The 25606-nt window shown below is 38.8% G+C and overlaps 1 protein-coding gene across 1 annotated transcript in view; it reads right to left on the bottom strand.

Moving 5' to 3' along the window:
- KMT2C (lysine methyltransferase 2C) overlaps positions 1–25606 on the bottom strand; it is a 192377-nt gene that overhangs the window by 134970 nt on the left and 31801 nt on the right. Inside the window, 1 exon segment of the mRNA XM_042475758.1 lies at positions 452–540. Within this exon segment, the coding sequence (XP_042331692.1) occupies positions 452–540 (89 nt within the window).

Raw genomic sequence — 25606 nt, forward strand, 5'->3', positions numbered from 1 at the left:
TCTTAAGACTGACACAAATAATAAAAAGTAGTTTACATTAAAGTGTAAAATTTGGATTTAGCAACTTACTCATCCTTTGACTATCATTCTTCGGGTTTGTTTAAGTCAGTTAAAACTTCTCTTTAAAACAGAACTTTAAAGCATGTCTACAGTCCCATACAGACAGGCCAAAATAAAGCTGCTTCAAGTGACTTTGGAAGTACGCTGTTTCAATGATGCATGCGTCCTAAGAGTTTGGAAACCATGCCAAAGCCACGATCGAGTCCTAAGGACTGGAGTGCAGCTTTGGCGCAGCTTCCAGATTCTTAGGATGCATGCATCATTTAAACAACATACCTCCAAAGTGATGTGAAGCAGCTTTATTTTGGCCTGTCTGTATGGGGCCTATGTAATTACTTGAGAACTGTCACATATAATGAAGAGAAAGAACTGCCACTAAATGTGCCCTTACCAGTTTCCACAGTGTTTTCTGTTTCTGCTGCTTCCAACCCATCCATACTGTCTTCATCCTCCACTGCAGGTTTTCCTCTACTTCGAGGCCTAAGAAATATAAAAATAGAAATGATAATAATATAGCAGAAATAGCCTTACCACAAAACTGTCAATCACACTACAGTATTATTAAAATGTTGAAGAAAACAAAATTAGCTGCAGTTTAGAAGTTTTAAAAGCCAGGCTTTTGAGAGGAATTAGTCCAGAGAATGGAATATACTACAAGAAGACTGGGATATGCTACTATAATCTGCCTTATTTGCTTTCTTCATTTAATACAACAAACAAATGTTTCTAACCTGGTAAATCAAAAAGTTTTAAAATTTATTCACTGATTTAAATCAGGGATGGGCAAATGCTTCAGAAGGCATACTGATGAAAATCTATATATATTACTCGTAATTGTAACATCATCAGGACTTACGTGCATCAGTCATACTAGAGAAAGAAGGCATTGACAAAACTTATAATAGAATTTTTAAAGCACAATGTCCAATTATTTTAAATTGTTATATATATACATTGGACCCTTGGTATGTACTGGGATTTGCTCCCAGGACCCCCTATGGATATCAAAATCCAAATTCTCCAGTCCATTATATGCAGTGGCATAGTAAAATGGTTCCCCTTCTATAAAACGGCAAAATCCAGGTTTGGTTTCTGGGTTTTAGAAAAACAAACTTTCAAGCCATGGAAAGATGAATCCATGAATGCAGAATTTGTGAATACGGAAGGCCAACTGTACTACCTTCTCAAGAAAACCACTCAATTAAATTCAAATATTTTCTGTCTGTTTATTTCACAGACTACACAAACTTTTATATTTATATGCTATAGTGCATATATTAATATGTAAGGAACTAAATACACACATATTTAAAATGTGTCACACTGCTGATTTCTTAACTGTGTCTCCCCCTAAATTTTTTTTTGAAGAATACATTTAGCATTAGCAAAATCACAGGTTTGAACTAATTGAATATAATTACTTCTTTTCAAGAAAGAACATACCCACATCTGGTGTTTTCATGCAATTTTCCTCTTTTGCATTTACTACAAAAGACCTTCCAGCTACTGCACAGGTTTAAAATAGATCCATTAGAGGAAAATTACAAAATAGAAGAATATATTTATACTTTGATTTAATTTGGCTCTAGTATATTCAACATGCTGAAAAAATGGTACAGTATTCTGTAACACAATATAATTGTGCAACACAATTGCTGAATGACTTAAATTATTAAAAGGGAGGTATAAAACAATTGTTCTGGATGGTGAATCAGTGATGTCCTACTTGGACAAACACTTCAATTATTATTATTATTATTATTATTATTATTATTATTATTATTATTATTATTATTATTATTTACTAGTTATAAGCAACTCATCAGACACCGCACTGAATGATTTATAAATTAAAGGAAAAAATACAACAAGACAAGCAAACTATAACAGATAGGTACAAGCAGCATAATAAAAGACAGAAGAGAGCAGGCTGAAAATGCCCAAAGACCAAAATATATAAAAGGCCTGCGGAAATAAAATAATTTTTACCTGCCACAAAAGAAAAAGGAGAGGTGGTGCTAAGTAAGCAGCTGTGGGAACAGAGTTCAGAGGAGGTTGAAAGGGTCCTGTCTCCAACTACAGCCCAAGTTACTTGAGATGGCAGTTGAAAATGAAGCAGGTCCATGCAATTAACTCTTAAAAGCGAAGAAGGATCCTAGTGAATTAGAGCTCATTCACACTACAAAACAACTCAGTTTGGAAACCGGGTTATTTCCCTGTGGTTCAGACTTGCACCTATTGTACTTGTTGCAGTTTGCGGGGAGGGGGGACAGAAAAGCCCATTTAAACCAGTGCATTTGGCACTAGATCCCTAGTGGTTCTTTTTTTAAGAACCACAATGATCTGCATCTCCAATAGTGTGAATGTGCTATTGGATCTTTTTGGATCGTGCAGCAACCATTCAGGAAATGGAGGTGCCTCCATTTTGATCTGCAATGGTGACAAATGGGAACTTCAAACTGGATTAAAGTGCCATGGAGAGGTTCACTGCCTTAAAAAGTAGTGGGAACAGTGAATCAATTTTGAATAGATTGACAGATGCAAATCTCTCCGTGCAAAAAAAGTAAGTTTGACTGATTCCTAAGTACAGTGCTCCCTCGGGTTACGAAATTAATTCGTTCCGCGGCTAATTTCGTAACCCGAAAAACCTTCGTAACCCGAATTGCCATAGGCGCTAATGGAAAAAAATAGCTCTCTGCTGCCCTCCGGTGGCGGCCTTTCCATTTAAAACAGCGCCGGGGTTTTTTCGTAACCCGAAAAAACCTTCGTAAGCCGAAACAATAAATCCCTATGGGATTTTTTCGTATCCCGAAAAATTCGTAAGCTGGGTAATTCGTATCCCGAGGTACCACTGTAATCTTTTTTAGTTCTTAACGCAAACAATTAATGATTTAGGGGTTCAGACCACCACTTTTAACAGTGTTTGGGAAAAAAAGCAAGGAAGAGATTTAACTGTTTCAAAACTGTCACGATAGTACTGTTTATTAGGTCCCTACTGAGAATTATGCCATCTTTTACCTCTACTGTTGTTTTTAAGCAACCTTTTAAGAAGCACAAGAAACAACATATCACAATATCTTAATGAAGACATTATCACATGAAATACTGTAGCCAGGATCTCTTTGTCTTGGAGGGATCACAGCTAGCACATCCAACGTTATTTATTCAAGCTACAGAGGACACTTGAGTCCCCAAAGATAAGATCACATCTAACGTATGCATCTGAGAAAGTACACTGAAGTCTACGAAAGCTCATGCTGCCAACTTCTTTATTTCAGTTAGTCTCAAAGGTGCTACAAGCTCTCTCTACATACTAATTTAATAAGGCTAAATATTAGAAATTGGAAAGTTTATTAACTAGCATAAACACTAATAATAAAAATGGTTTAACTTCCTGTTAATTGTTAGCATTGGTCAATGCCATAGGATTTACAAAGAATGGCATGGAGGCTGTCACTGTTGGCCTTAGGGATGGCACATTTTGTCAATAGCTCCTTCAAAGATACCTTCCTCCAACCTAGAATTTTTACCCACATGGACTACAAAGTGCATAATAGTTTGTTGTCTGAGAATGTTGAGAGTCTAAGCACATCTGGAAACTATCAGTTTGGGGATGATTGCCCCAAAACATGGGATCTCTTCTTATAACCTCTTCAACTCAGTTTGTCATTCATCTGTCTTTTTTTCTATCCTACCAATTTCACTTACTCGTCAAATAATAATAATAATAATAATAATAATAATAATAATATAGTTTATTTATACCTCCTCTCCCACAGATCGAGGCAGGATTACAACCTTAAAAGATACTTAGTACAGTACAATTTACAATCAATACAACAATAAAATACCAACACTGAATTTACCAAGAGTTCCACAATTAGTTTTCTTAAAATTACAATTCGTCAATTAGCCAACAATCAGAGTCAAGGAAGAACAGTCGTCATAACCTTTTTATATGGAATTCAGTGGATAAGCCCGCCGGGAGAGATCCGTTTTGAGTGCCTTCTTAAAGGCCTCTAAGGTAGTACTGAGACGGATCTCTTCCGGTAGGTCATTCCATAATCTTGGGGCCGCGGCAGTGAATGCCATGTGTGTAGTTGTCAATAACCTGCTATTATAATATTCTAGTAAGAACTTCCCAGATGTTCTGAGAGTGTGGGGCGAATTATGTAGGGAGAAGTGCTCCCGCAGGTAACTCAGGACCGAGCCATGAGGGGCTTTAAAGGTAATAATCAACACCTGGTATTGCACCCGTAAACTAGATTAATAACGAGTGATCTATTTCAAGTACAGTGCTAAGTGGATAGTTACAAAGATTGGTCAGTCTAGAGTGGAGAAGTCTTAATCTGAAATTTGAGTGTCTGAGCATATACAGAATATTTTTCTGCACAACATATTCACTCCATCCTTTCTGCTTCCCCAATCTCAATCCATAAGGGTGGTCTGTAAAAATCAGGAGCAGGGCACATGTTTTGCATGCAGGAGCCAAAGATCCTGAATATAATTGGTGGCTTCTGCAGTTTTCATGATCAAGTAAGTAACAAGCCTATTCCTCTTCATATCTATCTTGCCCTAACTGTACAATTAAAACAAGAGTAAGAAGGAAGAGAGGTGGATAAAAAGCAGAATGGGAAGATATTTCATTTTCCAAGAGCCGAGCTGTACGTGATGCTAAAGAATTACAAAGAGCTTCATTATAGCTCACTCCAAATTATTTATTTATTTATTTAGGTATTTATAGATACCATACAATAATGCACACCCTGGTCCAGAATATGATCACTAGTGAAGGTGAAATTGCTGAAGACAGTGCACTCTCCTGCACCATAAAGATTTCACTTTCTTTTCATATAGGCTTGTGGGTAGGGTTGCCATAAGTCAGGAGCTCCAAACCGGGCCAAATGTAGGACAAATGTAGGGCAACATTCTCAGAAGTGTGTACTTGGGCAAGAAGCTGGGGAGGCGTGCGCGCGCAAGCAGAGAGAAGCTGGGCAGGCGCGTGCGCTGCCGCTGGCCCCTGCTGAAGCCTGGGCGGCGCGCGCCGAGGAGCCCGTCCTCTTTGGCCAGCTGGCCAATGGCTGGCTGGCCAAAGCAAGGGATGAGCTCCTGTTTTGGAGCCCCGTGCGCGTGCGCAGGCAAGCCCTGACGAGGTGATGGCGGCGCTTCTGCCGCCGAGGAGGAGGAGGAAGGCAGAGCCGGAGGAGGAGGTGGGTTGGCGCAGCAGCCAGCCGCATTAGCGGCAGCGGCTATGGCCGCAGGAGGAGCCGCCCCCGAACCGGGAACAAGGCGTGGGGGCCCCCCAAACCGGGCCGTGACCGTGAGGGGCCCCCCAAAAGCGTGATTGTCATGGGGGCCGCCAAGTTATGGCATCCCTACTTGTGGATATCTTTCAGCCTAAAAGTTCTTACAAACAGTAAGACTTTCTGAAAAGGCCCAAAGATAGTCTATAATTGTATATTATACCACAAAATACAATAGAAACTTGTTCAGAACATAATGTTACTCCACAGAAGCATAATGAACCTCTATCCACAATCCCTCAGACCTGAATGACTCCAAACACTTTATTTCCATACAAGCCCATGGGAAACATTCTTAAAGGTCCCTGGTGGCTTTAGGTCCTTAGTCTCCCACTACTAGTGGTCTCCAAACTATGCTCTTTAAGGTATCTTGGACCTAAGCTACCAGAATCCCAGACTATTGGCCAACATGGCTGAGGCTTCTGGGAGCTGAAATCTAAAATCTCTTAAAGGGCACAGTTTGGGGTCCGCTGCACTAAACAAACAGATTATTCCTTCCCACAGCCATGACTTTCCAGGACTTAACTTTTTTCTTCTTTCTTTTTTCCTTTCTTACATTTAACTGTCCTTTGGCTCTACAAACACAGCTATCTGACTTGGGCTCAAGAAAATTCTCTCTCCCTTCTCTCCTTTGTGTTGTCTTTCTCAAAGAAATCACACAGATTAGTCTACTCAACAACAGAGCACTGTGACATTTTTCCTCCAGTTCTAACATTTATTCTTCTGAGGTAGCCATCCTTTCTGTTTTACTGACTGTGACACAATGAGAGGCACTCATCCTAAGAAATTCTGGGTCAATTCAATAAAGCATATTTTTAATGTCAGTATTAAAGGGGTAATTCTAAACAGTCAGGTGAAATCACTATGAAATGAAATGACAACAAGCTAACTTCAAGCTCTGTTCTCACATCATGTTTGGACTGAACTTTGATTGCATTTTTCCATGTCATTCCTGATCACACTAATGTCCAAGATCCTACACATTTTTAGCATACTGTGAAAGTATATGCCAGCATAGTTAAAATGGATTTCACAACTGCACAGTTAACTGTGAAACATGGCTTTGAACTCACCTATTATGCAATGGTCAATTAATTTCCACAAATTGAGTCAAAGGTTTGAGAGAGGACTTGCACATGCTTGGAGAATGACTGGCTTCATTCTCAATTGCTCTTATATAGCCTCTGACAAAATCGAACTGCTCACAAAACTATTTTTATGCTCACTCAGTATCCCAGTGAGAATCTGGCTACTGATTCAGCATTTAACAACTTTACCTGGATTTGATGAACTTGCTATACAGAAATCAGTTTCATTAGTGTCCTTAAACTATTTATTCCAAATCTCCAGAGAACCTTGCTAGGCTGCTTTACATACATACTGAACAGTATCTCAGACAGAATAAAGCTCTGAACTGGCTAAACAATAAACACTAAACATCACTTTCTGAAGCTGACCACCACCCTTGGGAGAGGGGGATGAGGGCAGGACTGGAAATGAAGTTCAGTGTTTCCCAAAGACCTGATCAAGAAAATTAACACGGTCGATGGTATCAAAGCCACATCAACATCACCAAGAGAATCAGAAATGTTATACTGCTCTCTTCTCTAAGCTGCACTAGGGTGACGAAACCATTCTGCACAAAATCCAAGCAATATGATACTTTAAGTCTATATTTGCTTGGATTTAGTGCAGAATAGTTTGGTCTAGCTTAGGAAAGAGAGAGATATAAAATTTCTGATTCTCCTGGTTTTGTTGGTGTGACGTTGATACCATTGGCCATGTATATTCGAGAGCCAGCATGGTGTAGTGGGTTGGGAATTGGATTTCAACTCTGGAATCCATGGTTCGAATCCCAGCTCAGCTATGTCAACCCACTGGGAGACCTTGCCTCAGAGGATAGCAATGGCAAACCTCTTCTGAAGAAACATGCCAGGAAAAGATCCTTATTCTTTTGCCTTATGGTTGCCATAAGTTGGAAATGACTTGAAGGCACACAACAATAATAATAGTCTATATTCTTCTCCAGTGAACAACTATATTAAGTCTAAAGTCCTAAATAAATCTGATAGAATGGACCAGATAGGAATTCTATTACTGACAACTGTATGCAATATATATTAATTAGCCATGTTGAGAAGATAATTTTTATTGAAACATAGCCATCCTGTTTAGTGCAGAATGGTGCAAATATCTACACACTCTGCACACCCACTAAGAAGACCGCTGCAGAGATACATATGTAATTGCTGTCTGGTTTTTTTAAAATTCAGATTTTAAAATTTCACTTTTTATACTACATAACACAGGATATACAAAGAGGCTAATTACATTTTATTTGAAAATACTGTGCACTCAAGTGACACAGCCCACAAAAAACATTCTGGTGTTTCACTTTAGTCCAAAATTAAGCATCACAGCATTACCCAATGAAGCTTATTATTATTATTAACTTTATTCATATTCCACCTTCTTCCAAAGAAATCAAGACTCAAAGTGACCTACAAATTAAAATATATATAATTTTTTAAAGTATGATTATGAAAAAAGAGAAACAGAAAGGAAAGAAAGAAAAGAAAAAAGTACATGCACTATGAGCAAGAGTAATTCCCATCACATATTATGTACCACTCAATCCTTTTGTTAATTATTGTTATTGTTATTTTAATAGATTAATTTTAACTTTAATGTGTTTAATCTTGTTTTTTGGGGGGAGATGACGATTTGATATATGTTACTATGTATTGTATACTGAACTGATTTTAGATGTAAGCCACTTTGATTGTTGCTACAAAAAAGCGGGGTATAAATACAGTTGTTGTTGTTGTTGTTGTTGTTGTTATTATTATTATTATTTATTACATTACACATACATTGATGAAAGCTGACCATACTTCCAATTTTTTTTATTGAAGTTAACATCTATGAAATACACATTCATGCAAAGCTAAAGCAATAAGATCTTCTGATCATTGCAAGATAGATGATGTATGGTTGATCTTTATAGCCTTGAACTCTGTCTTTTTGTACCAGTAAAGCACAAAGGATCCAACAACAATGACTCTCAGTTAAATGCCATATAATAGGAGTATATTTTAAGGAACATATGCATCGACAAATGCCGAAAGATTTATGTGCTACAAAATTAATATGTTTTAACACATCCAACAGACAGGAATCACCACTAGAAACACTCACATCGTATGCCACAAGGAAATATTATCTGCATTACACTGCCAACTTTTAGCTGAAGCAGGCAGTTTCTTTCTAGAAAGGCATAATTGTATCCACCTGCTGGGAAAATAAATAAATACAGTGGTACCTCGGGATACGAAATACCCAGGTTACGAAATTTCCGGGATACGAAAAAATCCCATTGGAAATAATTGTTCCGGGTTACGAATGTTTTTTCGGGTTACGAAAAAATTTTTTGGTGCTTTTCGGCGCTTTTTCGCACGAAACGCGGCTTTTCCCCATTAGCGCCTATGGCAATTCGGCTTACGAAGGCTTTTCGGGTTACGAAAGCGGCCGCGGAACGAATTAATTTCGTAACCCGAGGGAGCAGTGTACATCAATTTTTGCTTGACCAAACATAGTTTTAGGTCTAAAGAGATTTTAGATATTGTAGCTAGAACAGATTATTTGCACCGGACTAGCTAACTCTGTTCCATTCAACTATTCCCTTCATCAACATCAAATGTAGTGCTTACAAACAAACATTTATAAACTTGACTTGTTGGTTTCACTTTCTCTGATGATATGGTTAATGTTTCCAACAGAGTAGGGGTAGCTAAGGCACTCCAAGGACGTAGCTAGAGGGGGGGTTTGGGGGGTCTGGTCCCCCCCCTTCAGGCCTGGGGGCATTCAAGCTCCTTCTTCTCCCCCTCCTCCTCTCCATTAAAACCACGGAGCTCCGAGAGGGAAAGGGGGAAAGACAAAGCAAGCTCTTTCCCTTTCGTTTCCATAGGAGTCTGGCTTCCACTCTAACTCTGCAACTTGAGTACTTTATCATACTAGGCTGTTGTAGAGTGATTGCCATGGCAACGTGCTGTGGGATTATGGGTGTTGTAGTTCAGTGACCTCCCCCATCTCTGTATCTCTGGCTGAGCTTTCCAAATGCCCCTCACCAAACTGCAAAGCCCACAATTCTATAGCATGGGGGAATCTACACTGTTGATATAATACCCTTTGACACCACTTTAAGTGTTGTTGCTCAGTTCTGTGGAATCCTGGGATTTGTATTTTTACAAGCATTTTTTTCCTTTCTAAAAGAGTACTGGTGCCTCACAAAACTACAAATCCCAGGGGTTTGGGGTTATTTTTTTTAGTAGCCCTGGAAGTTAAAAGTGGTGTCAAACTGCATTATTTCTACAATGTAGTAGCTCACAGTGTTGCCACCAAAACAGAATATAGTTCCATTACAGTGCATTGTGATCTGGCTGGTTGTTGTTGTTGTGTGCCTTCAAGCCCTTTCCAACTTATGGCAACCCTAAAATGAACCTATCCTGGGGTTTTCTTGGCAAGATTTGTTCAGAAGAGCTGTGCCATTGCCTTCCTCTGAAGCTGAGAGAGTGTGACTTACTCCCCAAGGTCACACACTGGGTTTCATGGCTGAGGTGGAAATCAAACCCTGGTCTCCAGACTTCAGAGTCATAGTCCAACACTCAAACCACTACAACAAATTTTACCTTGTGGGTCTTACATGACAAATACCAAAACCCATACATTTGCAGTAACTTTATTAAGCCAACCTGCAGCAATAATCTACTTTGAGACTGCTTTGAGACTGCCCTGTCTGGCTCAGTGCTAGGGAATTCTGGGAACTGTATGGTACAAACACACACTGCAGCCAGGAATTCCACTTGTGGACATACATCTTTCCCCTCTTCATCCCTTGGCCTGTTGGCCTGTTGGACTGTCTTGTTTATGTTTTAATGATATCCAGTGCATTATTGCTGACCTGCCATGTTTGTTGCATAACCACATCGTATGTTTTTCTGAGCGATGTGATATTAAAATAGTTTAACAGTTTTTATATTGAGTGTTCAAGATGGATGTGTTTGTGATCAGAAAGAAAATAAGTTCTGACAGCAAACTAAAAGAGGTAAGCACATTAAATGTATCACAACTTCATTATAGGAAAAGAAGTGAAAGTTGTCAAATTGGCATATAGAAATAAAATTATTTGTAGTGGAAGAATTATATTTTAATCTTTTGAAGTCTTTTATTACTGTACTCACAATTACAATAAAAGTGTAAATCTATAGTGTAATAAAATATACTGGTTTGTCAACTGGTCAATGAGAGGCTAAGTTAGTTTTACGTTTTAATATACAGTCCGTCCTTGCCTTACGTGGGGGATCCATTCCGGATCCCGCCGCGTAAGGCGAATTCCGCCTATGCTCGAGCCCCATTGGAAACAATGGGACTCATGCGCGGAGGCATGGGAGCGCGCGGGGTGCAACAGGCGTGCACGCCCATTCAATTGAATGGGACGTGCCGCCCCTTCCGCCCCGTGCATGCCCTGCGGCTTGAGCGCATATACTCAAGGCTGCGTACGGCGCGCCCGCATATGCGCGGGCGCGCTGTATAATAATAACTCTGACATAAGCATTACATTGTTCAGGGACATAGCTGGACCCCCCTTCCATTAGAAAAATGAATGATGCCACACCCAAGCCCCATTATAATGGTGGCACTTAGTCTGGACCCCCCCCCTTCCTAAAATCCTGGCTACGTCCCTGGGCACTCAGAGATGATAGTCCATATATAAAACACAAGAAAGCTTTGCAATTATAAATACTGTCATAGTGCATACAAGTGCAACTAAGTAGATTGCAATACTGAAAGTGGCAAAAATTCTAGGTCTCAACCAACCAACTGATCCAAAGTGTAAATACCACAGTCAATCAACTTTCTTAATAAAAAGGACTGTCTCACAATCTTTCAACTACAAATTCCTCAAAATTAGCTTAGCGTGACCAAATAAATCAAACTGTAACTAACAAGAGACTACTGTATGTGCTAAACCACCCTGGCAGCAGACATCACAGGAGGCGCCGTCCCTAAGCCAATCCATCAAAAAAGAAGTTCCCAGTAAGTTGATTCCAATATGAATGAAGGAGGAGTATCTGAATTGGGCCATGTTTGCCAGTTATTTGTACAATCCAGGGTGCATGCCCTACGGTACAAATTCAAATTTGGAAAATTAAGTCCATCTCCTGAACATTACAGTTGCATCATTTTGAAAAACAGGGTGGTGACAGCTTGCCATATCTATTCCCTAAATACGGTTTTGATTTTCTGAAAGTAAACCCAAGGGATAGTTCAGAAAACATACAGGATGTTTGCATATTTCAGAAAACATACAGAGAAACAGTCTTCTTAAATATATTAATCTTAACTGTGCCGCCATTGGGGACAACATGGGCTTGCCATCTGTGGATACTGAAATCTGCAGGTGGCAAGTCCAATGATAGTTTTCAAAATTCTGTCAGAGAACAAAAAAATCTTTTCCTTCCAAGGAACATACAATGATGTAGGGGCCATACTAGGCTTCCTAGGAAAGGAATTCTAAAACCTAGGGGCAGCCACCATGAAAACCTCTCTCGTATCTCTACCAAGTGTGCCCATTACAGTAGTAGGCCTGAAAGATCTCAAAGCCAAAGGAGGCTCATCTGGCAACCAGCCCAGCCACACTTAACAAAGCTATCAATTGGGCATGGTGACAGGCCCTCTTTTTTGTTTCAGGAAGCATCCTCCCTTTGGAAATTTGACCTTTTGAACTGAAACTGGGTTCTTCCACTTGTCAATAATTTTGAGGCATCTATCCTAATTTTCTGATGAGTTCTGATATGCCCCTTTCTCTTCAAGCACACAGTTCTTGTTTTAAATTTCTGCTCAAAACTCAGTTTTGGGTAACTTGGACAACAATAAAAAAAAACACTGGAGGCATTTACACAATAACACTCCCCACTGATTTATAGCTACTACAGACAGAGAGACATACCCATACAAAAATGCTCTTTTATTATTATTAAGTAATGGCATTATCCCTTCCTCTTTCTGGATGCAATCTTTCTAGATGCCATTCATTTATTTTGAGAGGCTGAAAAAAGCATTCAGAATTAGACTGTGGAGGAAACTACACTTTCAGAAAACCATATTTAATGTTAGTGGCAGCAACCTAGACAAACAGAGCGGTACCCCGAACAACAAAGTTTTAAAAAAGCACCAGACAAGGATATTCACTTTTGCTTTTGAGGTTCACAACTGCAGTTAAGACCAGCTTCAGCAAAACAAAGTGGGAGGGAGGAGAGGAGACTCATGATAAATGGAAGGGATCATCTCAGAAGCCTTCTTGCAGATGACATGTTAATGGCTTCCTCCAATGCAAAAGAGGCAAGACCTGAACTAAAGAGCAGACTAATGGGATTTCAGGGCGTGGCAGGGCAAAGAATTAATTACCGTATCTAAAGTCTGAGCTAAGATGCATTATGCACAAACACACACACACACACACATCAGACATCTAGAAAGTTACTGATGGTAACTCTGAAATGCATCAGTCTCATGTCTTTAGGAGCGGTTATGACTTAATACCTTTCACAACCCTCGAGAAGGAACCCTAAACCTTTAATTAACCTTCTAAATTATGAACATGGAACGCAGGCATTATTTTGTTTATTAAAATATTCCACCCTCTGCCCAAAGATGCCAGAACAGCATACAATAGAACAAGACAATCAGTTTAAAATAATGTAAACATTTAAAAAAATTAGAAGGTTAAACATATACCAAACCCTTTAAGAAATTAAAAGCAGAGTAAAACCAAGGGAAATACTTTAAATTTGTTTAAAACCATGCACATTTGTGAGTCTATATAAACCAGTTAGGCCTTTTGTAAGCAACCATGTTTTCACTTGGTCCTTAAATGACTGCAATGTAGGTGTCAACCAGGCCTCTCTAAGGGTGTGTGTGTGTGCTACAATTGGGGTGCCATAGTAGAGAAGGCCTTCTTCCATGTCCTCCAACAGGATTTTGCACTAACCGATAGGGACAAAGGGGATGGCAGCAGATCTCAAACTTTGAGCACACATATTTAGGGAGATACACTCATTCACGTATCATGCTTCCAAGCCATTTAGTGCCAGCACCTTGAATTTATACCAAAGCATTCTGGCAGCCAGCTCAATTCATTTAAAACTAGTTTTAAGTGGTGCTTGTATGACATTTTGGTCAGCCGTCTAGTCACTGCATTTTAATTAGCTGCAGTTTCCAAGTCATATTCAAAGGTAGCCAATGCCATGCAGAGTGCATTGAAATAATGTGATTATTGTCTCTTCTTTCTAAACCACAGAGATGCCATCAAGCTGATGATCCTGACCTTCCTGCTTTCCTCCCCTTTGTAAGGACTTGCAATGTTGAACTAACCAACATACTTTCAGAAGTATAAAAACATTCTTCCTCGATGTGGACAAACCTCCCTCAGAACTATCAAGCAGATCCTGTACAAACCCATCCATATTTGGGGAAACAGCTTCCTAACATTAAAGTATACAATTATGCTTTCTAATGTTTTAGTGGGAGTTAATTCATTTAATCCAGTGATTTCCAAATTTTGGTTCTTCAGGTGTTGAAGCTCCAGCCAGCTTGGCCAACAGTCGGGACTTCTGTATATTGAAGTCCAAAACATCTGGAGGATCAAGGCTTGGGAATAACTGAATCAATCATTCCAGTAGAATCATCTTCTGCCTCTATCTCCACAAAATATTTCCATTCCTGCACACTAAACTAGATTATAAAACTGATATAATCCATTCCTGAAAGCAAGAATAAGACCTAAATTCAGTGTAATGCCACTGCATTTGCTTTTTTTAAAAGCCAGCAGTAAAGTCAGTCTGTGTGTTCCCAGTAGTAGGGGTTCCCTTATTTGCAATCTACTGTTACCATATATAAGTGGAAACAGTAGTATTTAGTAATTAATAGTAATTACTACATTTCCTAAATTAATTTACATAGAAACTTTCAATTCTGAGCCAAGCTACCTTGACAGTAACAACTTGTGAGGGCTACCTCACTACAGATACACGTTTCATTATATTTACAAAAACATATTATCTTCCTGGAGAGACCACAGGGAACAAAGATATAGGCTGTTCCTCTACTGGCAAACCTAACAGGTTTATATTCCTAGTCCTATCCAAATTTCTTCTGGGGGGGGGGGGGATCCAGTAGCATTACTATTTCTGGCTAAATTCCTATCAGTGGCATTAAGTTAAAAGTTAAAGTACTAGAAGGTTTTGAGGGTGGTTGTATCGATATTAATATTCCCATATCCGTAACCCCAGGATGGGGTCACATTAGGGTTAGCATAAGTCAGAAATGACTTGAAAGCACACAACAAAAACAAATACCACAATCTGTGTATTAAGTTTCTTCCCAAAATGTATGAATGCTTGTATTTGATCTGATCTGCCTCTTTGGGTACAATAGTAAGAATTTGAGGGAAAGATTCCTGGACACCTATTCTCAGTGAAAGCAGTATCTAGATATTACTGGGCAGACCTATAGCAGTCCTGTAGCATGTGGGTGGGGAACACATTGCTCTCCAGATGTTATTCCAACCCTCATCAGCTCCAGCTAGACTGGTCAATTGTCAGATATGATGGAAATTATTGTCCAATAAGAAAGCCAACAAAAGTTCCCCATCCATTATAAAGATTGTTAATAATGTGCCTGAGTGCTTTGAACATTAAGGGCAAATGTAATATCAGCACAGTCAAAAGAGTATTGGGTCTGAACTGAAGAGAGAGATGCTTTTGTATCTTTCACCCAGTCATGAAGTTCATTGGATTGCACTGGGTAAATCAACTGAATTTCTCTCTCAAAATTGTGAATAACCTCAAAATACTTTCTCTAAGCTTTGAAAAAAGAGCTGATTTAAATACAGTAAATCTAGGCTTCCTTACAAGGCAAAAGCAACTGATGGAAAAACAATAACATCTATAGACTTTTGTGGGTTTTTCAGGCTATGTGGCCATGTTCTGGAAGAGTTTATTCCTGACATTTCTCCAGCATCTGTGGCTGGCATCTTCAAAATAAAGATGCCAGCCACAGATGCTGGCAAAACGTCAGGGCCACATAGCCTGAAAAAACCATAAAAAACTATGGATGCTGGCCATGAAAGCCTTCACCTTCACAATAACATCTGTGTTTCTAGCAAAGCTTCCAACTTTATGATTCTATGATTCTATAATCTTCTGTCAGAGATGGGATGAGACAAAGGAGTGTCTGCTTCTAAAACACAGGAGTACTAGGAGCATCTTCAATATTTTTTTTAAAGAACTGCCTTTGAACTATATTTAATTAACCAACAGCTGCAGACAAATCATAACACTGAGGTATACTGTCTTAAGCCATCTACCTCATAATCACACCTACATGTCTTTGGGGCTCTCAGGTTTGCATTCTCTTTCACTAATAATGTTGGCCTGGCAAGTGAAGAAAAACACAGTCCAGCTAATGCTGTAAAGAGATCATGCCCCTTCTATTAAAGTGTGCAAGGATGCCCAACAGAGTTTGCTATATTTATTTCCTGTTTCTTTATCACTCAGCCAGAGCATATGTCTACAAATTTAGTATTGGAATATTAAATGAAGCAGCTAGTGACACTTTTTCAAGCGGCAATAAAAAGTAATTAATGAATGACTAGCCAACTGCCACACAAAACCATCGAACTGTAGAGATGGAAGGTCATCTGTCCAAACCATTTACAAGTATCAGTTCAAAATGATCCAAAGAATATGCCTATCACAGAATAACAGATACATTTCCTGACATATTAAAAAAAGAGGGGGTACAACAAAATGTTATTCAAAGTAGAATACAAGGGCAATTCACCACATCAAAAACATCAAGGCAGTTCTAAGCAATTCTAATAAAATACTGGCCTGAATTCTATTGTGAATCCTACTTAAAGTAGACCTTTTGAATCAATGGGGTTTAACTACATGTTGATTTACCATTCAACAATTTATTGACTGGGTCTTCACATCGTCTCAGATTCAGAGGAAAGCAATGGCAAACCTCCTCTGAACAAATCCTGCCAGGAAAACCACATTATAGGTTTGCCTTAGGATTGCCTCAAGTCAGAAATGACTTGAAGGCACACAACACACACATACACTAGTTGAGACTAAACAGGGTTCCATCCATTAGCATTACAATATACTAAGCAGCAAAGTACTACATAGATTCTCTCTCCCATAATAGCAAAAATAAGAATGGAGTATTGGGTCTGAACTGAGCTATAATTAACTTGTCAGTAATTAAATGGCCCTGCAAGGTTTCATTCTAAAACCCTGGTGCCACAGCTGAAAAGACCATATTCCTAGTGGAACTCATTCATAATTCTAATAAAGAGAGAACTCACAGAAGACTTCATCCAAAGATCTTGATATACACAGAGGCTCATATGATGAAGTGCTCTTTCTAAAAATGAGCTTTATATGTACAGTTCTACTATTTATGAAATCATTTGTCAATCAATTCTAGATTCCTACATCACTAGATTCATACATCAATGTACAGTGGGTGCGCAGTTCACTCACAAGCCCAAACTCTTACAGAATGGAAATTATGTGAACTGGCAACACTTTATAATAAATATATTTAATGTACTTATATTTAGATGGCATTTAAAAACAGATTAGAACTATACAAGTGAAACTCCAAAATTAATTTCAGTGTATTGCTGGTGTTTGTGTATGTTACACATGAGCCTATAGCTGAAGAAAACTGCAAAAACACAAGTTAGCATGTCCTCAGCTCAACCTGCAAAATGGGGATAAAATTCAATGTATAGCACTGCCGGGCAGTTTTATACCCCTCTTGCAAATACAGCTCAACCCACAATCTGAAACAGAGGATTAATTTGTCTGGATGACACAGCAGGGCTATTGTAAACAACTCAGAACCTAGCCTGCATTCTTTACTGTGAACTACATTATAGTGCTATGTAGCTTTTCCAAGCCAAAGGACCTTCAGGCCTGCAGAACAAACGACAAACTCCAACTGCTCTGGACTTTGCATTGGAAAGAACATTTTAAAATATTTCACACATCAAAAGAGCCAATTCGGAAAAAGAAGGCACTCTCATCTTAGCCACTATCTCTTGGCAGACTTGGGGGCAGGGGTGAGGTGGACCAGCAATGACCAATCCTGGTTAGATAAGTATCTTCAAATCTTCCACTGATTTCTGTAGTCAGCTATCATTTGTCTGTAGGCAGCTATCACGGAGACCTTTAAAAAGAGTGTTCATTATCAATCTTAAATCATGAACTAATCTATCCAGACAATGATTTATCTATTTTTCCCCTTCACCTTATTTTACTCATATGGAAAAAGAGGAGATGATAACTGGAACAAAACACAATAGAGAAAAGAACAGAGGCCCCTATCTGTCAAAATTCCACTCTCCTCCTTGCCCCTTCTGCCAGTGAGCCTCTCCTACCATCTGCCAGATTATCAGCCTTTTGAAGCACCCTGAAATGCTGTTGCTGTGACTTCCTCTTTACCAGCCATTTCCAACCAGTCTATTCCAGTCCCACATATTTTCCCTGACATATACAATGTTCCCACTTGCCCTCTGCTTCTCCCTGTGCTTTACAGTAGCCTTTGATTGTGCAGACCATGAAAAAAATATGGATCACTCCAGAAGAAGTGAGTATATCACAACATTTTGATTGTTCTGATGCATAACCTATGCTGAGAAGAAGAGGGCCCTATCAGAACAGAATATGGAGAAATGGAGTGGTTTCCTATTGGCAAGGGGTTCAGATAAGACTGCATTTTATCACTCTATTTGTTTAATTTAAATGACAGGCATTTTATATGGAAAGCTGGATTAGACTCAGAAGAAGGCATGATTATTTCAGAGTTTAAATCTGTTGACAGCATGTACTTTCATGGACTGCTGTCCACTTCATCATATGTTTGATGTCATGGGACACTTATGGTTGAGAGAGGGGAATAATGAAGAGACCACTGAAAATAAATTGAGAAATTGTGGGGGGAAATAACAGTAATGTTTTGACTTGTCCACCCAAACCCAGTTACAATAATTTCCCAAACCTGTCCAGGATTATGGGACATCACAACTTTCAGCCTAAGGACAAGCAAAACATCCTAAGGCAAAGTATTTGTAACATGGATCCCCTTCTCGCACTAACATCACAGCCCCTTGCCCCAAACATACCATCTCAAGGGCCATGAAAAACATTTGTATTAATCCCGAAATGTTATATATTATAATGTTCTGAAAAACTTTGAACTTCTAAAAGGCAGCCTTTGCTCATTATGTTTGACAGCAATGCCTAGCCAGAGGGTTCTACCTGTTTGCTAACTATTTTATAACTCTTGGTCAATAAATAAAGGGATTATCTTGTCAATGTTATCTTTTTTCTTCTATTCTAACGGACTGATAGCAAACATTAGGCCAATTAACCTTAAAGCTTTGTTTTTTTCTGGTCTGCAAAATCATGAACCAGTCCCCCTATCAACCAATTGCTATTGCAAATTCACACTCAAAAGACAAGTTAAATGTTCTTTCTTCACAGTAGAGCATCTATGGGTTCTATTGAGTATTAGCTTGCTGAAACATCATCTAGCTCCTACCACAGTCACTGGTAGTGTGACAAAAATCCATAGGGCACTGCACACTTCACTGAAAATTAGCTGTACAGTACTTGTTTCTTGTCAATCTCATGTAAAAACATAAGTGGGGTAGCTCACATATTTCCCAAAAATAGACTTAATATTCTCCCCTCAATAAATTTGAAAAAGTGATTTCTCAGAAAGATCTGCAATATATTTGCAAAAGTAGGCATTTACACGCTTCTTTCAGTTCCCCAGGCTTTAACGTCATATATTTTGAGACAACACCAGTATATAACAAGTAATACTGGCTGCTTGAAATATGTGCCCTGACACAAAGATTACATTTTCAAAAGTTGTATCAAAACTATGAGTGAACAGACAGTCAGATTCTCACTAATAATAATAATAATAATAAATTTTATTTCTACCCCGCCCTTCCATGGATATGATCAGGGCGGCTTACAAAATTTATTTTACACTACCTCTTTATGCTTTGGTTTTTTTCCCCTTCCCACCAGAAGTCACCGCTCCTGCCTATGCACAAGACATTCTGGGGCTTGTAGTTATGATAGAACATTACAAATTGTTGTTGTTTGCCCTAAAGTTGATTTCAACTTATGGTTGACTCTATGAAAGACCGCCAGTGACCCCAGTCATCAACTGTCCTCCTCAGGTCTTGTAAATTAAGGGTGATGTCTTGCTAGATTTAAACCTTCTGTAATGTGGTTTTATTACAAACAGAGAAAAACAAATCTGTCCCACAAAGTCTTAGTTTAAATGGGCAAATAGGCAGGGCCTGGGCCAAAAGGCCCAGCAATTCAGAATGTTGCTTATGAAGATATGAGGAAATGTGTTTCAAAAAATATCCTCACATATGTAGTGATCATCAGTTTTTCCTTGTAGCAATAGGAATGGCAGCTAATCCCATATTCATTCAGAACTCCAGAGCCTAGTGAAGTGTACCTTCTCCACCTGCATATGGGGAAGGTACACTTCAGACCCTGCATTTTCCTCCAAATTTGACTAAGTATGACTTGTTTTTACTTTCCATTACCTTTTCTTTGCATAAATATATTATATAAGCTTTCGATTAGAGGCATATTTAGAGCTATCACTGGGTGAGTGCATGGCTATGCAGTATTCATATCATTAGAAGTTTAGGAATTTTTTGGAAGGGGCAAGGATTAGTATTTGTGCATTTTTGTGTGTATCTTTCTAAACATTATATCCACCACAGTACGATTTCTAAGTATTCTGCTATAAATCTACTCATGCCCAGTCACACTGTGTGAACAAGCACAGATACTTAGTATACGTAGAAGAGCAGAAATCTTCTAAGATCTAGAAATTATGGCATGAATTGAGAGTCACAACATTACTTTACATGCACTGCTAGCTCCACCCTCACTGCATATAATAATAATAATAATAATAATAATAATAATAATAATACTGTTTATTTATAGCCCGCTTTTCCAAAGAGATCAAAGCGGGTTACAAGAAAGGTACTACACAATGTACAAATTTACAAACCGCATCCACATAAAAATTCATGACAATACATCAGAGTGTTAAAAACAAGATAAAAATTACAAGGTTAAAAACCACAACAATAACTAGCTTAAAATGCTAGTGTAACGGGGAGAGAGCAGAAATCACAGTGTCTGGGGGAAAGCCTGTTGGAAGAGGAAGGTCTTCAGCTTCTTCCTGAACAGGTCAAGGGAGGTAACCAAGCGGAGCTCGCCGGGAAGAGAGTTCCAAAGCTGAGGGGCCGAGTTGGAAAACGCCCTCTGTGCAGTCACGGTGTACTTCGTATCAGGAACCCTCAACAATTGCTTCTCGGCCGAACGGAGAGTGCGGGGCGGATTATATGGGGAGAAGCGGTCCTCCAAGTACCCTGGGCCCAAGCCATGCCAGAGGGGTTAGCAGATTCTGACTCTTGATTCATTTCTAGTATGGTTGCTTGTGTAACACTCCTCCTCTATTGACACTCTCTAAAATTTATTGATAAATTGGGGGGGGGGAGCATTTACCATTGGTCAACTGGCAATGGGATTTGCAAAATTCTGGTGACACTGTGAGGTGTGGTTGTTGGCAAACTGCTTGTGCCAGTGGTTCTCAAACAGTGGGGTGGGACCCCCATGTAGCTGCTCAAGGGGGATGCAAGATTTGGAGGCCCTGTTTACTTCTCCTCCCCTTATTGCCAAATATTTTTACGTGTAAATTTACATATGTGTTGAGTTACATATTGAATTTATTTAAATAAATCTGTTCTAATTTGAACGATTTCCTTATAAGATGTTAAAATATGAATAGAGATGAATGTGCTATTGAAAATACACATACTAAAAAAGCAAAAAAAAATTATTCATATACTACATCTAGTGGGAGGTGGGAGGAGGGGCAATCTCCACGTCGGCTTGTATATGTAAAGGGGGGGGGGGTCCCAAGGGTAAAAAGTCTGAGTATCACTGGCTTATGCTGACACTGCCTCACACTTTCCAGACCCAAATGCTCACCAGTGCCAGATGCAAAGCAAGCAGATTTTTGTGCTTGCTTGCTTGCTTCCTTGTCCAGAGCTGAGGAAACAACTCATAATGATGAACCTTCTAACTATTATGCTGTTCCAAGGATGATGTTAAAAATCAAAAGAAAGCTTAGTCCATTTACTCAGGTTGTCTTCTCCCAGCAGCCATAGGTCTTAAGTAGAGCCAGCTGTTTCAAAAATCTTCCCCAGAATATGCCTGAGGTATACGCATTTTCTTCAGCAATGACTGGGGAGACAAAAAATATGCTGTAGTGCCTGCAGGCATCTCTACTGTTCTCTACAGAACGACACTCATTACGACAGTGAAATTATCATGGGAAATCAACTTTTTAATTCTCTGAAAAAGTGCTGAAAAACGTTGAAACAGTATTTAAAACATTGTTAAAGTGTTCCTAATTTTGCAATATTGACAAAGAGGTGCAAACTAAGAAACTGCAAGACTGTCAGTGCTTTGAAAGATCAGATAATCTGCTTCCAGCAATCTGCACAAACAGAAGCAGAGTGGATCCGGAGTGGTTTAATGTTTTAAAGGTTAGCTTATTCAGCATTTGTTTCATTAAATAATTGAGTCTAGTTATTTTATTTCATGTATCCCAGCTGCTTCAATCCCAATTTGCAAAAGAAATCAATAAAAAATGTTTAGTTCAACAAGACAGAGACATTTTATTAGAACTATCAATTCACAGGGCTCTTACTAAGGCACTGGTGGCTTGGGATTTTAATAAACACAATATCATTATTGCCTAAAGTATACTCTAACTACCAGCAATTAAGAGAATTAAAGTGTCATTCAGAAATCTCTAAGTGATTCAGAGACTAGTTATAGGGTTGGTACAAAAAAGATAGTGATAAATACAACTGTAAATCCAAGATTTTCAAACTTAGCATGAGGCTCGTCATACTAGAAAACTTTTAGGCTTGTTACAGACTGCCAAAATAAAGCTGCTTCGGATCTCTTTGGAGGTATGCTATTTAAATGATGCATGGGTCCTAAGAGTCCGGAGGTCAGGCCAAAGCCACACTCTATTCCTAAGCACTGGAGCGCAGCTTTGGTGCAGCTTCCGGATTCTTAGGATGCATGCATCATTTAAATAGCGTACCTCCAAAGAGACCCAAAGCAACTTTATTTTGGCAGTCTGTAACAGGCCTTATTTAGCCTAAATTTAACCAACACAGATCACTCAGTAATGTTTGAACTTCTTGTCTAGGACCTAGACAGTTTAAAGCAAAACAGATAAATGATTTGTTTTTCAGAATTATAAAAAAATTCTAATAGCACTTCAGTAAATACTCAGGCTAATTTAATCTGTTTTACCCTCAAAGGAAAGACTTGCTCCCCTACACCACACAAAGCAAAAGAGGGCAAGGAAGAGTTATATCATATGAAATAAATATATCAATTCTTACAGAAGGAGAAGGGAATATATTTAGTAAAACACCTCCAGAACACATTAAGATCTACATAAAAGGTAATTTCACTAATGTTCTCCAAATTCAACTTTTATTTTTGAAAGATATTCAAAGGCTTTCCCCAGTTTAATAATCTTTTTTTGGGGAAAGACAACAAGAATGACACATAATGTTCTAAAGGCAAGTGCATCACATACAACAGGTCTTCCACATTCACTGGAGTTAGGCACATAGGACCCCCATAAAAGGGTGGCGGGGGGGGGGGAATGCAAGTAACTCAGGATTGCAACAAGTTGTTATTACCACCTCAAAAAAGTATTGCACATCTAGAAGCAACCCAGAGATGGTTTCCTTTACATTTGGTTGTTGAACCTAATGCAGTGATGAGTGAAAATAAAAAAGAAAATAAACTATCTATGTGCACCAAAGTTTCTATAGGTTTAAAATTAGACTCTAGCTTTCCACTCCAAGGATTACAGATTAAGATGTATAATTGAAAATATTGTGTCAAAATTGTAAAGGCTGTACTGGTATCATTTTTTGCAACTTCTTCATTGTAAAATTTCACACCAAGGCAGTAATTGGCAGGGACAAAATTACATAGCAATTAGGGCATGACAGCAAAAGCAAACAAGTACTGAGAATGGGTTCGACACTTCTGGTAACAAGCAGGTAATTATCACAGCAGCTTGAAAGGGGCATAATCAACCAAACTGACATCATCCCACCCACATAATAAACGTGAAATCCCTTTACGTCCAATGTAGCTTTTACACACAGCTGGTAAACGTGGCTAGTCTAGTCTCTATGTCTGATTTTGTTACAGCTGATGTTTCTTTCAGTCCAGTTCAGAGCACTATTTTTTTTATGAGGGTTTCATTTAGTGTTAAATAACCTTTTACCAAAACAAAGGTTTTCACTCTGCTAAAATTTAGCATATTTTAAAGTACTGACCACAAAAAATGTAGATGTACATTTTAAAATAGCTGCCGGCTATTAGTAATTGATCAATCTGTTTGATATACATTTATTATGCAGTTACCACACTGACACAGTTTAAATTTCTTTTCACACTCTTTAAGTATCCAGTAGTTCATTAACTTACCTGCTGTGAAGCTGCTTCATATCCATACCTAGATTTTTAAAATTCCTATGGCATAAACTGGAATTGCCTTTTAAAAATTTTAAGCAACTAAAACATTCCTTTGCAAAATTCATTTTGACTCACCCATATCCCCCATTTCTTGTTTTGGTATGGAATTTAGTTTTTCATTCCAAAAAACATATACATTGACCAGTACTTGTCACCTGCATTTAAATTGGTCAATGTGCACTTGCTATCCATAGCAATGACGATCAAGAGAATTTGCTGTTTGTGGCAGCGATAATACGGATAATAAGTAGATCCTCACCCCCCAAACGTACATATTAATCTTTCAACATCCTCCCCAACTTCTTCTCAACTGCTCCTTAATCACTTCTCCATAATCAAAATAAATTGTGGCTATTTGCTTCCATCTTGCTAAGTCCCAATGGGTCAGAACAAGTAAAAGCATGTCAAGAAAGAGGAGGGGAAAGATATTTTAAAAACAGAATTCCTAGATTAAATGTGCATACATATTATAATTTCCCTTACCCAATTCACTCATAAGACAGCCAGTAGGGTATAGTAGGTTGAGAATTGGAATAAGACTCTGGGAGACCAGGGTTTACATCCTGGCTCAGACAAGGAAACCCACATGAACCTGGTAGACATCTAAAATATTATCCAAAATCCACAAAACAGTGGTATTGGGCCAACCAAAATGCACATTACACATGTTGCAAGCTTTCGAAGCTCCACTGGTTTCATCACCAGGCACAGGAGAAAGAAAGAAAGAAAATGATGATGATGTTAGTCACAGGCCTACATTTGTCAAGATGTTGCAGTTGTTGCCCTCAGTTCAGATGGTATGTAAGGGTATTCATGCAGGCAGGCCCCTTCTTACTCTAGCCATGTGTGTACTGGGAGATTCAGTCCATTAAATAAATTTAATCTAATATTTTATTTTTTTAATGTCTTCAGCAGAATGTCTTCTTTCTGTCCAACTACTTTCTCAAGCTCATTTGGTGGGACCAAGTGAGAGTACCTTCTCAGTGGCTACTACCAGATCTGGAATTCCCTTCCTAGGGTAATCAGGGTGGTTCTCTCCTCTCTCTCTTTCTGCTGGTAAGTATTTAAAAACATTCCTGTTCCCACAGGTTTTTAGAAATTGACAGAATTTCACCAAAATAGACCCACGAAAGGGGCAGCTTCAAGCTGCCCCTTCTAAAGGTGGATTGGGGTTGCAGCAACTGAACGCCACAGTCCCAATCCGCCTTGACGCCACTTGAAAAAGGAGTGAAAAAGAGTTGTTCCTTTTTTGGGTGGTAAAAAGCTGACTTTGCACCTGCATTCAAAGCCAGATTCATGAAGCCACTCCCCCTGTAAACGCCGCACTCCCAAGCCACTCGGAAGGTGGCTTAACTTGCTAGTCTATTCCGGGTTTGTGTTGAGCTTTTAATGGTGGGCTATGCTGTTTTGTTGATTTTTATATTGTTCTTTAAGTGGCATTAACTCTAAAGATTTTGTAAAATTAGGGGTGGT

The sequence above is a fragment of the Sceloporus undulatus genome, chromosome 6, assembly GCF_019175285.1.
Source record: "Sceloporus undulatus isolate JIND9_A2432 ecotype Alabama chromosome 6, SceUnd_v1.1, whole genome shotgun sequence".
Lineage (NCBI taxonomy): Eukaryota > Metazoa > Chordata > Lepidosauria > Squamata > Phrynosomatidae > Sceloporus > Sceloporus undulatus.